This window comes from Leucoraja erinacea, chromosome 28 (assembly GCF_028641065.1).
Source record: "Leucoraja erinacea ecotype New England chromosome 28, Leri_hhj_1, whole genome shotgun sequence".
In the NCBI taxonomy this organism is placed as follows: Eukaryota; Metazoa; Chordata; class Chondrichthyes; order Rajiformes; family Rajidae; genus Leucoraja; species Leucoraja erinaceus.
This window is the reverse complement of record NC_073404.1, coordinates 1,307,268-1,322,102: the sequence shown is the minus strand read 5'-3', so window position 1 is coordinate 1,322,102 and position 14,835 is coordinate 1,307,268. Positions and strand designations below refer to the sequence as shown.

At 46.6% G+C, this 14,835-nt stretch overlaps 1 protein-coding gene across 11 annotated transcripts in view; it reads left to right on the top strand.

The window, feature by feature from the left end:
• cux1b (cut-like homeobox 1b) overlaps positions 1–14,835 on the top strand; it is a 445,030-nt gene that overhangs the window by 265,350 nt on the left and 164,845 nt on the right. For 8 of the 11 annotated variants that reach the window (XM_055657464.1, XM_055657465.1, XM_055657461.1 and 5 more), the window contains exon 16: positions 12,288–12,353. The exons of the other annotated variants lie outside the window; for them this stretch is intronic. In XM_055657464.1, the coding sequence (XP_055513439.1) occupies positions 12,288–12,353 (66 nt within the window). The remainder of the gene's footprint in view (positions 1–12,287; positions 12,354–14,835) is intronic. 11 annotated transcript variants of the gene reach the window in all.

Here is a 14,835-nt window from a genome sequence, read left to right as displayed (position 1 = left end):
CCTGCTAGGGCACCACCCTCCCTGAGGTTATCTGTTGCTGGCCCTGATTTGTCCTGGTCTTTTCTCGTCTCCAGTTCTCCCCGCTCCCCCCCACCTCACCCTCTACTTTCAGTCTGATGAAGGGCCCCAATCTAAAATGTCACCTATCCTTCTTCTCCAGAGATGCTGTCTGGCCTGCAGAGTTACTCCAGCATTTTGTGTCTATCTTTGGTCTAAACCAGCATCTGTAGTTCTTTGTTTCTGCCCTCTGTGCCTTAGTTATTCAAGTAGTTGTCTCGATGGTACTTGAATATTCTGAGAATCTCTGCATCCGTCACCTCCAGACTCTGCATACAAAAACATTTATCTTCACATCCCCTTTAAACCTCCCAGTGGTCACCTTAAACCAATGCCTGCCAGTCACAGATAACCCACTATATTTATTTTGTCTATCTATCAGATCAGCCCTCAGATTTCGTCCACCCCGGGGATAACAAATCTGAAAAGATCTAAGCTGGGCAACGTTCTGGTGAATCTCCTCTGCACCATTTGCAGTGCAATCACATCCTTCCTGCAGCCTGGTGCCCAGAACCGCAGACAGCAATGCAGCTGTGACTAAACCAACGTGTTATAAAGTTGCAGCATGATGTCCCAGCTCTTATACCCTACCTTCCTCATCACTATCTATACTTCTGCTCACACTGTCAGGGAACCATGTCTCTCTGTTCATCAATACTCCCATTTATTGCACACATCATATCCTTGTCTGCTGTCCTAAAATGCATTCCCTCTCATTTGTTGGCATTGAGTTCTATTTGTCTTTGCTCTGCCCAACGTGCCAGCAAATCTCTTCCCTCCCTAACTGTTGTTTCTGGGTACATTGCTAAGAGAGATTCTATGGAGAGCTCACTTTATAACTATACCTCTTGAAAGGTTTGTGAATAACCTGGGTTGCCTCTGGTGAACCACATGTGAAGGAATGGTTTCTGCCCTGTTTTGGGTTACCTCACCAACACCTTGTACAACTCGTAACATAACATCTCATTATCTATACTCACAACCCTCACATGAAAAGTGGTCTTCACCACCCGATCTACCTTCGACACTACTTTCAGGGATCAGTGTCACACCGCAGGTGACCCTGCCTCAAACCTTGCGTCACACCATTCGTCATGAGCCTCCAATCTGAGACATAACCCACCAATCCCTCTCACTCCTTCCACTAAGTATGTTTTGTCTACAATTGTCCAGCTCATGCTGGCTCCCACGGGATCTCAATTCCTGGACCAAGCCTAGCATGTGGAACCTTGCCAGAGGCCTTGTTACTGCACAGGTCTCATCAATCCTCTTGGTCACTGCTTCAGAAAACAATTAAATTTGTGGGATACGGTTTCCCACGCACAATGTTGCTGCGACACTTGAGTCCCATGTTGTGCAAGGTCTATCCGGATCTGCCCTTTTACATTAGTTTAGAGATACAGCGTGTAATTAAACTCTGGCCCACGGAGTCCACGCTGACCAGCGATCACCCTATACACTACACTATCCTACACATTAGGGACAATTTACAGTTTTACCTAAGCCAATTAACCTCCAACGTCTTTGGAGTGCGGGAAGAAACTGTAGCACCCGGAGAAAAGCCAGTCAGGATCTAACCCGGGCCTCGGGCTCTGTGATGCAACCACTCTACCGCTGCGTCACTGTGTCACCCCCATTTATTTTATGACCTAGAGAGTCAGAACCCTTGAAACTAGACATTTGTCCTCAATTTAAGTAGCTGTTTCCTTATCCTGGATGAGTGCTCACAAGCACTAGAATCCCCCACTAGTGTAAGCATCCTCTCCGCATCTATGCTGAGAAGCCTCTTGGAAACCCGATTGCTTCAATGGCCTCTCATTCAGTTGAACACCAGAGATGATAGGCCCATTCTGCTTGCTCATACCTTGTTGGACATTGAGGATCTAACCACCAGGGCAATTATTCCGCTTGTTAAAACTAAACTAGCACTGCCTGATTCAACTCATGGTTTGAAGTTCCCAGTTTTCATTTCATTTGTAATGGTTTTTCAGCATTTCCCTGATATCATACCCATATTGATTGTATTTAAAAAGACACTTTGACAGGGATAGGAGAGGTTTAGGGGGATATGGGCAACACAAACAAATGGGGCTAACTTATGTGGGGCATCTTGGTTGGCATGGTCAGGTTGGGCCGAAGGGCCTGTTTCCATGCTGTGTGACCCAATGACTCATAAATCATAAGGTCATAAGTGATAGGAGCAGAACTAGACCATTCGGCCCATCAAGCCTTTCAATCATGGTCGATCTATCTCTCCCTCCTAACCCCATTCTCCCCATAACCTCTGACACCCGTCGTCAATGTGACGATTTCGACGAGGGAATTAAATGTGACATCTCCAAGATCGCGGATGACGCAAAGCTGGGTGGCAGTGTGAGCTGCGGGGAGGATGCTATATGGCTGCAGGGTGACTTGGATAGGTTGGGTGAGTGGGCAGATGCATGGCAGATGCAGTATAATGTTGATAAATGTGAGGTTATCCACTTTGGTGGCAAGAACAAGAAGGCAGATTATTATCTGAATGGTGTCAGATTAGGAAAAGGGGAGGTGCAATGAGACCTGGGTGTACATCAGTCACTGAAAGTAAGCATGCAGGTACAGCAGGCAGTGAAGAAAGCTAATGGCATGTTGGCCTTCACAGCAAGAGGATTTGAGTATGAGCAAGGAGGTTCTACTGCAGTGGTACAGGGCCCTGGTGAGACCACACCTAGAGTATTGTGTGCAACGAAAGGACAATTTTGCAGCGTAGGTTCACCAGGTTAATTACTGGGATGGCGAGACTGACATATGCTGAAAGAATGGATCGACTGGGCATATTCACTAGAATTAAGAAAGATGAGAGGGGATCTTTTAAAAACATATAACATTCTTAAGGAATTGAACAGACTAGATGGAGGAAAAATGTTCACGGTTTTGGGGTAGTCCAGAACCAGTGGTCCCTGTTTAAGAATAAGGGGTTAGGCCATTTAGGGCTGAGATGAGGAAAAACTTTTTCACCAGAGAGTTGTGAATTTGTGGAATTCTCTGCCACAGAAGGTAGTGGAGGCCAATTCATTGGAGTGTTTTCAAGAAAGAGTTAGATATAGCTCTTCGGTCTAACGGACTCAAGGGATATGGGGAGAAAGCAGGAACGGGATACCGATATCGGATGATCAGCCATGATCCTATTGAGAATACTTTATTTTTTGCTCTCCTGCACGATGTATACAAATAACAGCCACCTGCAGCGCTGACAAAGGTACAAAGCACGCCACTCCCCCTTTTGTCCCACCCCCCCCCCCCCCCCCCCCACCAACAGTTTTCCCATGCCGGGTCCCCATTGTCCTTTGTCCCCCCCCCCCTCCCCCTATTGTCCATTGTTCTCCCCCCACCTCCATACTCATGCCGTTCCCCCCCACGCCCGATCCTCCATTGTTCTTCCATGGCGGTGCTGGCTCGAAGGGCCGAATGGTCTACTCCTGCACCTATTTTCTATGTTTCGATGAGGTCTAATTAAGGTTAAATATCATGAGAATATGATCTTCACTGCAGGTCAGAGTCATTATTTTACTATCGATGGGAAGAGTTAACTTATTTCAAAATATGATAAAATTGGCAAATGCTTCCTTCTTATTTCCTCAAAGAGCTTCCTTGAGATTTTGAATTGGATCTTTTCAAAGAGACATATTAGGTGCAGAATTGGTAGAAGTAAACTTGACTTTAAATACTGAAACTAAAAGTTTAATTCCTCTATCAAAAAGAATACTGTGTCTTTAAGGAGCCATTGTGTTATTGTAATGGGATAATTTGAAAGTATTGGAAGCTGAATGGCCACCCATTAGTATCGTTGTGTGAATGTACTGGCAGAGTTCATGTTTTTAATGGTGGTGGGAGGGGGGGGAGATTTTGGTAACCTGCTCATTTATAGTTACCCATATATTCCTGGTGCCATTGATGCATTCTCCATTCACCTTATACAAATAATGTGCTACTGGAAATGTGAAGTCAGAATGATAAATGCTGGAAAAATGAAGTGAGACAGAATCTATAAAAGAGAGAACCAGAGTTAATGTTTCAGATCTTTGCATCCAGAATGAAACAGTTTCTCTCGCTGCATGCTTTTACATTTTATGAGTACGTCCAGCATTTTTCATCTCTATAGATCCTTTGCTGGAACGGTTTATAGGTTCTACACAATCACCGTATTATGGATTTATAAAGTGAACTGCGACATGGTTACATTAGTGAACGAAGAGTGAAGAATGTTTGACATTTCAGGTTGCACTTTACTTCAGGGACAGTTAATCAAAATTGCACTGGAAATGGAGGATGAAAGTATGTTTGAAGTTGTGGTCTGGTACATCATTTATCACATGAGGTACAGTGAAATCCATTTTTATACACAGTTCAGTACAAGTATCACTATCTAGAAGCACTTCGATACATCTTAGATAAGCATCACAAATACAGTACAAGTGGATAGCAGTGGTACACTGAGACCGTGTACAGAGTCGCCATTCTGGCGCCATTTTTAAGTCAGTTGGTGAAAGTGCAGGGTTTGGAACTTAAATATTAACATGGTAGCAGTAATTAAAAGCTACAGGACGATTGTATGTACTTTTATTTGCAAACAGCAGCACTAACTAAGGGAGCTCAGCTGCTTCATCTCGTAAGCCCAGAATAAGTGTTTAGGAAGGAACTGCAGATGCTGGAAAATCGAAGGTAGACAAAAGTGCTGGAGAAACTCAGCGGATGTAGCAGCGTCTATGATGCTGTTGCACCCGCTGAGTTTCTCCAGCACTTTTGTCTAGCCCTGAGTAAGTCCCAGGTTCAGCACTTGATGGGTGAGTGAACTAATCTTCAGCAGTGCAGTGATGATGACTACAGTTTGTGTTGATGCTCAGCAAGGTTGAACAAGTTAGGGCTTTATTCTTTGGAGCGCAGAAGGTTAAGGGGGGACTTGATAGAGGTTTTTTAAATGATGAGAGGGATAGACAGAGTTGACGTGGAAAAGCTTTTCCCACTGAGAGTAGGGAAGATTCAAACAAGGGGACATGACTTGAGAATTAAGGGACTGAAGTTTAGGGGTAACATGAGGGGGAACTTCTTTACTCAGAGAGTGGTAGCTGTGTGGAATGAGCTTCCAGTGAAGGTGGTGGAGGCAGGTTCGTTTTTATCATTTAAAAATAAATTGGATAGTTATATGGATGGGAAGGGAATGGAGGGTTATGGTCTGACCGCAGGTATATGGGACTAGGGGAGAATATGTGTTCGGCACGGACTAGAAGGGTCGAGATGGCCTGTTTCCGTGCTGTAATTGTTATATGGTTATAGCGGCAACACGTCAGGATTCCTGCTTCTGATAGCATTCAATACGACCCTGCTGGAACTGTGCAAGTTTAGGCCCCAGCCACCATTTTGCTCCCCGCATCCTCGGTGATGTGCTTATTGGTACCTTCTGTCACAAGTCTGTATTGGTCAGCTGCAGAACTGATGGTTAATGCCCCGACTCTGAATGTGAAGGAATGAGTAAAAGAACACACTTTTTGACCGTGATTCCAGCAACCCTGAATCCACACACATTCCAAGGGGCTGGCTGCTCCTGCACTGTGACTGACCTCAATGCTTCGAGACAGGGAGAGAAAAATATGAATGCAGTATTGACGTAAACTTCAAGTGAGTAATTAGTTTAGTTTATTGTCACATGTGCCAAGGTACAGTGAGATGCTTTTGCTCATAAATGATAGGAGCAGAATGAGGCCATCCAGCTCATTAAGTCTACTCCGCCGTTCAATCATGGCTGATCTATCTTTCCCTCTCAACCCCATTCTCCTGCCTTCTCCCATAACCCCTGATGCCCGTACCAATCAAGAATCTATCTATCTCTGTAGTCAAAATATCCATTGGCAGCCTCCCCAGCTTTCTGTTGCAATGAATTCCACAGATTCACCACACTCTGACTAAAGAGGGTTGTGGACGCAGAAGCGGACAATTTTATGGCAGTTGTTTCTGAGTAATATTTATCTGATGTTAAATTTTCATCTTGCATGAATTAAAATGGGATTGTCAGTCGGTAGAGTACTTTGAGGTTGAATCCCTCTCATTGGCACTCTTCATACAATATCACATCAGACCTCAATGGGAAGAAATTGTGAAAGTAGATTGTAACGTTGTCACTGCTGTCTATTGTATTTAATGTTATTAACCGCGGCTAAAATTCTAGTTCAGATCTATTCAAAGCATTCTCTTGAACTTGACATCAGTACAGTAACAACTTAGCTCTCTTAGGTAATTCCTCCTGTACAAAGTCAAGGCCCATTGATGCTGCTCCAGTTTTGGATTCCCTCTTCAATTCACAGATCAAATACTCATCTTTCTCTTGATATCACTGACTCCAAAATGGTCCAGCACGCTCCAATAACGTTATTACCTACCTTCCTTTCTCCGATTTCCAAGCAGGTTCAAACACTGGTGAGATGAGAAAGTAAAGCCTCTCTAGATAAAAAAGAAAAATGCTGCTAATTTTGAAAATGTGGAATGAAAGCAACATGATTCACACGTGGACAGTGACAAACGTTCACAATGTTCAGGGAGAAAATGGTCTAACATTTACTCAAAAGGAGTAAACTTAAAACACAAGAAAGATAATAGTGAAAAACAGAATTATGAACAAAATGTCAAACGGAAGCACAAGGTGTATAGCTTGATGCAAAAACACAAATGATGGAAGCCCTTCATATCCAAAACACCACGCCTGTTGCCACACAAGTCAATGTGGTGCTGCTTGTTCTCTTTCCACTCCACAGAAACAAAGATGAGAGAATTGTTGAGGATGTGGGTGTACAGTGGTGCAGCGGTAGAGTTGCTGCCATAAAGCGAAACAGATGCAGGTTTGATCCTGACTACAAGTGCTGTCTGTGCAGAGTTTGTACATTCTTCCCATGTTGGCGTGGGGCTCCTGGGGCTCTGGTTTTCTCTCACATTCCAAAGATGTACAGGTTTGTAGGTTAATTGGTCTCTGTAAAATTGTCCCTGGTGTGTAGGATAGGGTGATGGCTAGTCGGCATTGACTCATTGGGCCGAAGGGCCTGTTTCCGTGCTGACGTTTATAATGTTTATAAATTTGTGATGGCAGTACAGTAATTCCTCATCAAGCAGAGGTTTGAACATCTCTGCTGTGTAAAGAAGTAGGTTGGTGCAGGTATGATGATACATGATTTCTGCGGAACTTTCCCTCTTTTAGAATAAGTGTTCGGTATCCTGACTGTGCATGCCCAGGTCATAGGTCATTCGCAATGAACATTCTCGGCAATTGCTGTTGTGTGTGTGCAGGTTTGCATTTTGTTCGCGGTCAGGGTCGGGGTCGGGCCCGGGTCTCCGGCGCTGCGGGTGCTGTTGAGTTGCTGCTGGGCCGTCCCTGTCCCCACCTGGGTGTCCGGTCCCTGTCTGGGGGTGGCCGGAGGTGTCCGGGGTGCTCCTGTGCCGGCAGGGTTCTAGCCGGCATGGGGGGGGGGGAGGCGGTGGCTCCAGCTTGGCTCTGCCTGTCCCGCCGGGTTGGCCGCCAGCCCTGGATTTGTGGAGCGCTGGCCCGGAGTGGTGGCGGTCCCGCACTTGCAACTGGCGCGGACACAAGGGGGGGGAGGGCTACAGCTGGCTACAGCTTGGGCTGGGGACCGTCGGCTGCGGCTCTCGTCCTGTCCAGTGGCTGTCGGTTGGCCCCATCAGTGCCGGCGGGGCCGAGCGCCAGTCATCGGCGGGGATACACACGGGGTGCAGCGGTGGCTCGGTGGGTCAGGCAACATCTCTGGAGAAGGGTCTCGACCCAAAACCTCACCCATTCCTTTGGCCAGCGGCTGCTGGGTGTGTGGTGGGTGCGGCTGGTGTGTGGTGGGTGCTGCTGGGTGTGGTGGGTGCTGCTGGGTGTGTGGTGGGTGCTGCTGGTGTGTGGTGGGGGGGTGCTGCTGGGGGTGTGTGGTGGGTGCTGCTGGGTGTGTGGTGGGTGCTGCTGGGTGGTGGGTGTGGGGTGCTGCTGGGGTGTGGGGGGTGCTGCTGGGTGTGTGGTGGGTGCTGCTGGGGGTGTGGTGGGTGCTGCTGGGTGTGGTGGGGGTGCTGCTGGGTGTGTGGGGGGGGTGCTGCTGGTGTGTGGTGGGTGCTGCTGGGTGTGTGTGGGTGCTGCTGGTGTGTGGTGGGTGGTGGGTGCTGCTGTGTGTGTGGTGGGTGCTGCTGGGTGTGTGGGGGGGCGGCTGCTGGGGTGTGGTGGGGGGGTGCTGCTGGGTGTGGTGGGTGCTGCTGGGTGCTGCTGGGTGTGGCGGGGGTCGGGCGGCTGGTGGTACCCACCCGTTGGGGAGCCGGTACGTCGGGAGTTGGAATGGGGTCGGTCTGAAGTTAGCGCTTCTTCTCCGCACTGGCGGTGGGCCTGGGGCCGACGCTGCTGGGGGGGGCCGGTGTCCCTTTGGTCCAGGGTCGCCCCGGGCAAGGATGGGACACTCGGTGGGGGGGGGGGGGGGGGGGGGGGGGGGGGGGGGGGGGGGGGCGGGGACGGTCCAGTGGCGGTTCGGCAGTGCTTGTGGCGCCAGGGGCCCGGGATCGATCCTGGCTGCAGATGAGGCGGTGGTCTGTGTGCATGCAGCAGCTCAGCTGCCAAGAATGTCCCTCCCCCTGGTCTCCCACTCGCATCTGCCCCCTCTCTCTCTCTCGCTGTTACACCCCGCTCTCCCGCTACCTAGCATCCCTGTTCCTCAGTTTAAATATATTTTTACACATAACTTATGAATAAAGATACAAATTTATACACAGTTTATACAGCCAGCGCTTCATTCGCTATTTCTTTATAGCGAGTGATCTTTGACAAATCCCATGATTTATTGCGTTTTTCAGAATACCGAACTCACATATTTTTATAATCAAAAGAATAAATTGAAATGCGTTGAATGATCTAAGTGAAATTTAATGTTGACTCAGAAACATCAGAGAAATTCCACCCATGCATTTTATTGATGGAAATGTGTTTTCTTTATTAGCTATTTGCTACGCCATTGTTGTTGGCACCTTGCCTGTCACCCAGAAGATTATAGTTTAAAGTTCCACAGACTTGAAATCTGCACGGATGTTGCAGTAGCTGACTGAGAGTGCTGTATATGTAGTTCACCTGATACCAGGCACGTGCCGTGAGTAATTACTCAGGGTAGGCAGTCAGTCGGCTTTTAAACAAAATCGTAAACCGCGCATGCGCAGATTGTACTCCTCTCCATAAAAATTAAAAATTAAAATAAGTAACAATTCAATTTGCCCAAGGCTTCCAAATCTCCTTCATTCTAAATTACTGAATGGGTGGGTGTTGGAGTGTGACGGCAGGTGGAGAGATGGTGGGAAAAACCGGACAAGTTGAATCAGTTGTCACCTTATTGAATGACAATACTTGTTCAAGGGACCAATTGGGGGAGAGTTCCTTTCACAGCGTATGGGGAGTCTGGCCAGGGGTAAAGTTGCGGGGAGGGCAGGAGCGTTGAGAAGGAGGGGGTCGGTGATGCTAATAACTCACTCACTGTGGCCGGGGAGGGAAGCAGCTCGGGTGGCTACGAGCGGCCGCCGGGACTTCAGCTCTTTCTGCCGGCCCGCTTACCTCTGGCAGTGCTCTCTGTCTGAACATCTCTCACCTGCCGCTCGCCAACTTCGCTCTTGTCAGCCGCTTCCAGCAAATCCTTAAATTCCGACAGCCGACAATTGGTTCCTTGAGCGCGCTGTCGGAATTTAAGGAGCGGCTGACATGAGCGATGCCGGCGAGTGATTTTCAGACTGAGAGCACTGCCAGATGTGAGCGGGTCGGCAGAAGGGGCTGTCAGGTCCCAGCGGCCTCTCGCAGCCACCTGAGCTAATGCACTCCCTGGCCATAATGCAGTGGCTCCATGCCCGGAGCATCGCAAGTGGGTTACTGGCATGATCCCCGATCCTCTCCTTCACAACGCTCCTGCCCTCCCCGCAACTTTACCCCTGGCCAGACTCCCCAAACGCTGTGAAAGGAGCTCTCCCTGCCACCCCGGGAAATACAGTATTTAAAAACATATAGCACCAAGAAATGTACTCCATTCTTCTCTCTTTGTTTCCTAAGATACTTAAAATAATGACAATCCATATTTGAAAAATCCAGCAAGAAACTTGCGCTGCGCATGCACTGTAGGCTGCTGCGCATGTGCAGTACTGCAAAGGCAGAATTTCTGCTGCCTTCAGCTCCGCTTGAAATTGACGGCTTGAAGCAGCGCTGACGGCACGTGGGCTGCACAGACTTTCGCGTATTGCAAGTGCTGCGGATGAAAGGCACGGAGAATTATGCCTACCTAAGAGATCGATCGCTTAGATAGGCATGATTCTCCCATGCCTTTACTATTTATATTTAATAATTACCATTTTATAATTTTTGTGAGGGTAGGCAGTGCCTACCATGCCTACCCTGACAGCATGTGTCTGCCTGTTACTCATGCTTTCAGAACACAAATTGGTTATAACAAGATTTTAATTTGGAAATTGAGAACCACTTAAAAGTTTATTTTGGAATTGGCAAGCAGGAAAAAAGCCGTCTTGGAGGGGAAACTGTCTTAGGGACAAAAAAAAAAACTGTTTCCATGCAACCTCCTGCAGTAAGCAGGCACTGTTGCCTCTTCCCCATCTCCCTCTCTCTCTTTCCCCTTTCTCTCTTTCCCCTCTCTCTCTGTGTCAGTGTGCTAACTCTGTGTGTTCCATAAAGATGGTGACACAGGTAGGTGGGTGGCGAAGAAGGCAGAGACAAGAGTCTGGAGCTGCTGGAATTGTGAGCAACAAATAAACAGCTGGAGGAGCTCAGCAGGTAAAACTCAGTCTGAAGAAAGCTCCCAAACTCTTGTCTTTCCATTTCTTTCCACTAATGCTGCCTGACCTGCTGAGTTCATCCAGCAATTAGTTTCTTGGTGGATAGAGGGTTATCATTGAAGTCGAAAGGGTGCAGTAGAGATTCATCGTAGAGGATTGTAAAACCCAGGACCTACCGAGTCCTAGTGGATAAGGCCAATTGACCAAGCAGATAAGATTACAACTTTCAAAAGCAATTTGGACAGGTTAATGGATACAGGAAGTCTTTGGAGAGATATTGGCCAAACACAGGCAAATGCAATGAGCCTAGAATGCCAACTTGTTGGGCTTGTATGTACTGTATAGCTCTATGACACTATGGCTCAAAGGCATTTTGTACACTTGTCCTCTTCGGTCAGGGTATTGTATCCAGGCATTTTGATAATCATGTTACAATTGTACAAGATGTTGGTAAAGAATTGTTTAGGGTACTGTGGACAGTGCTGGCCACCCAGTAGATGTCATTAAACTGGAAAGGGTGCAAAAACGATGTACAGGTATATTAACAGGTCTACAAGTCGAGACTGGTTAACTGGTACCTGTTTCTCCAAATGTTTAAGGGCCTGAGGGGTGACCTTATAAAGAATTACGAAATCATGAGGGGCATGGATAAGATGACTAGTTCACAGTATTGTCCCCAGGTAGGGGAGTCTGAAACTAAAGGGCGTAGATTTAATGTGAGAGGGAAAAGGGGAAACATTTTTTTACACAGGAGGTGGTGTGTATATGGAACAAGCTGCCAGAGGAAGTGGTAGAGGCTGGTACAATTACGATATTTAAAGGACTGGTACATATATAAGGAATATTTGGAGTGAGATGCAAGCAAGTGGGACTAGCTCAGTTCAGCAACTGGGTCAGCATGGACGAGATGGGCCAAAGGGCCTGATTCCATGCTGCATGACTTCATCGTACAATAACATCTACCTGCCTTTACATTCTCCCATTAAAGTGGGTGACCACATCTCCACTCATTATACTCTCTCAGGCAGTTTCCGCTCCGATCACTTACATTTTAAAAAGTGAATAAATTGTGTATAGATCTGAGCAAGAATATTGCAGTAATTGGAGAATAAGGAGGCTCCTGACGTCCTACTTACTGAAGCTTGCACAATGTAGCAGTGGTTTTTGTCCAGTGTGTTGAAGTGTATAACAAGATTTGCATTGTTAGTGAAGCTGTTAGCAGCTCAAGTGTGAGCAGCCACCTTCACCCACACGATTCCCACTGCCAAGCTACATTCATTCAGAGAATCAGTGGCAGCAGTTAACTAACGTACCAGCTCCAGTTTATGAAATGCTAGGTCACTGTCAAGAGACTAGAAATAAACACTCCCCCTTGTTTTATATTCTTATCAAAACTTATTTTTTAACAGAGGTTCCAGGCCAGAACATACAAAGAATGTTGCAGGAAGTAAAGAAACGAAGATATGGTTCAGAAGGTAGGTCCTGGGATGTTCTCTCCATTACAGCCAGTGGGATTCAGTAACTATTAGCAAACACATGTTATGTAGCTGACACTGGCCTGGAATCTGCTGGAAAACACATCATGTGAGTATAAAAACAAGGCATTTATACGTACCTCAAAGCTGCAATGGGCAACAATTTGACTGGAGTCATGGAGACATGCGGCGGGGAAACGTTGGCCCAACTCTTCCATGCTGGCCCAGTTGCTTCCCCGAGCCAGACCCATTTGCCCGTGCCTGGCCCATATTCCTCTGTAGCATTTCCATCAATGTGCCTGTCCAACTGTCTTGTAAAATTATAATAGTTATTTACTACTAACACATCCTCTGTCAGCTTGCCAACCATCCTCTGTAAAAATATTCCCTGTGAGATCCCATCTAACTGTTTCCCCTCTCACCTTCAAGTTTATACTCTCAAGCGGGGAAAAAGTAATAGAGTCAAAATGTTATACAGCGGAAACAGGTATCATTTGTCCATGCCGGCCAAGAAACTGTTAGATAAGTTAGTCTTATCTTCTGCTTTTGACCCATGTGGTTGTAGACCTTTTCCATCAATGTACGTCCAATGTCTTTTAAACATTTGTATTTGTACCTTCACTCCTTTCAGGGGCAACTTTTCACATATATCCAGCACCCTCTTTGCATGGATAAAGTTGCCGGTCGTATCCCTTTTAAACCGTAAATCGTAGTCCCAGCCAATCCAGTCCCACCAGAACGGTGTTGGATACTTCCACAGCTTGCACTTCATCTTCCTTGTCTTCAGTGTTTGGCTTCTTAAACACTTGCTGCTCTAATCTCACACCATTTAAATCATTCTGCCTACCTCGGTGATTAGCCCCCAGTTTAGCCTCGGCATCTTTCATCTGCTGATATTTAGCCCACTCGCTTAACCTGCCTACATACCTTTGCTCACTTTATGACCCTCTAACAGCTTGTTTTCTACCCATGACTATACCGTACGGCAAAGATACATAGATGGTCCTTGCTCACTTCATCCAAAGGTCTTTCTGGAGCTCGAACTGTACATTCACTTCTGTGATTCTGGCTCAATTTCAATGAAATTACTTATTATGGATTGGAAGGTTATTTGGTGAAATCTGTACACATTGTTCCCCAGGCATTGTTGAGTGATTCCTTGGACAAGTTGGGTTTAAAGTAGTGGCATAGAGCTGTACAGCATGCTCACAGCCCCTTTAAGCCAACTTGTTTATGCCAAGTTGTAGTTGCCCCTGAAGTCTCTCCTCCCTTGCACCATAAGACTATCTATGCATTCTAGTTTTAGAATTGTCCACCCTGGGGAAAATACTGCAAGCATTCACATGCCCCTTATGGTCTTGTTTGCCTTGATAAGGTCACCTCTCTGCCTCCTACACACCAACAAAAAAAGTCCCAACCCATCCACCCTCTTCCTGGAACTCAAGCCACAATGTAACATCTCTAGTGCATCTTTTTTGCACACTTTCCAACATAATAACATCTTTCTATTGCTGGACAACAGGAACTGCGCACAGTATCTCCAAATACCCTTCCCAGTGAAGGCAACGCTGCCAAAGCTGCCTTCACCACTGTCCACCTGACTCATCTCTTGCAGGGAACCATGCACGTGTACTCGCATATCTCTCTGTTCATTCTAACATTTTGGGACATTTGACAATAAAAACTCCCTTGACTCTTCAACACTCCAAAGACGTACAGGTTAGTAGCCTACTGACATAGTGTTAGTGTACGAGGATTGTTGGTCGGCACAGTGGACCAAAGGGTCCGATTCCGCGCTGTATCTCTAAACTAAAAACTAAACTAAGCTAAACGCTGTCCAGTGCTCCACCATTTACTGTGTTCATGACGTATCAAAGTACAACACTGCACACTTGTCAGAGTTAAATGACATTCCTTGGGCCACCTTCCCAACTGATCTAGATCTTGTTGTTAACATGGATTTCCATCCTTGCTATCCACTATACCACCAATTTTGGTGTCATCTGCAAATTTACTAACAATATTAACTACATTGTCATTCAAATCATTGATGTGTATAACAAACAACAGTGGGCCCAGAACGAACCCTTGTTGTACTCAACTAGTCTTCCAATAAGAAAATCGACCACCACAACCACCCTTGACCCCTTTCCCCAAGATAATTTTGAATCCAAATAGCTAGCTCACTCTGGATTCCATGTAATCTAATCTTCCAGACTAGCCTACTGTGCAGGACCTTGCCAAACGCCTTAATAAAGTCCATCTAGACAAAGTCCATTGCCCTGCCCTCTTCAATCCTCTGAATGACCTTGTCTGAAAGTATTTCTCTGAATGGCAATCCCCACTTTGGAAATCCCTCCTCTCCATCCTCACCATTTCAGATCCTCATCTCCAGCCTTTGATCGCAGCACCCCAACCCAGCAATGATTCCCGGTCCAATTTGATTTAAAGGATATTGCAGCTTTAAGTGTACTTGATTTGA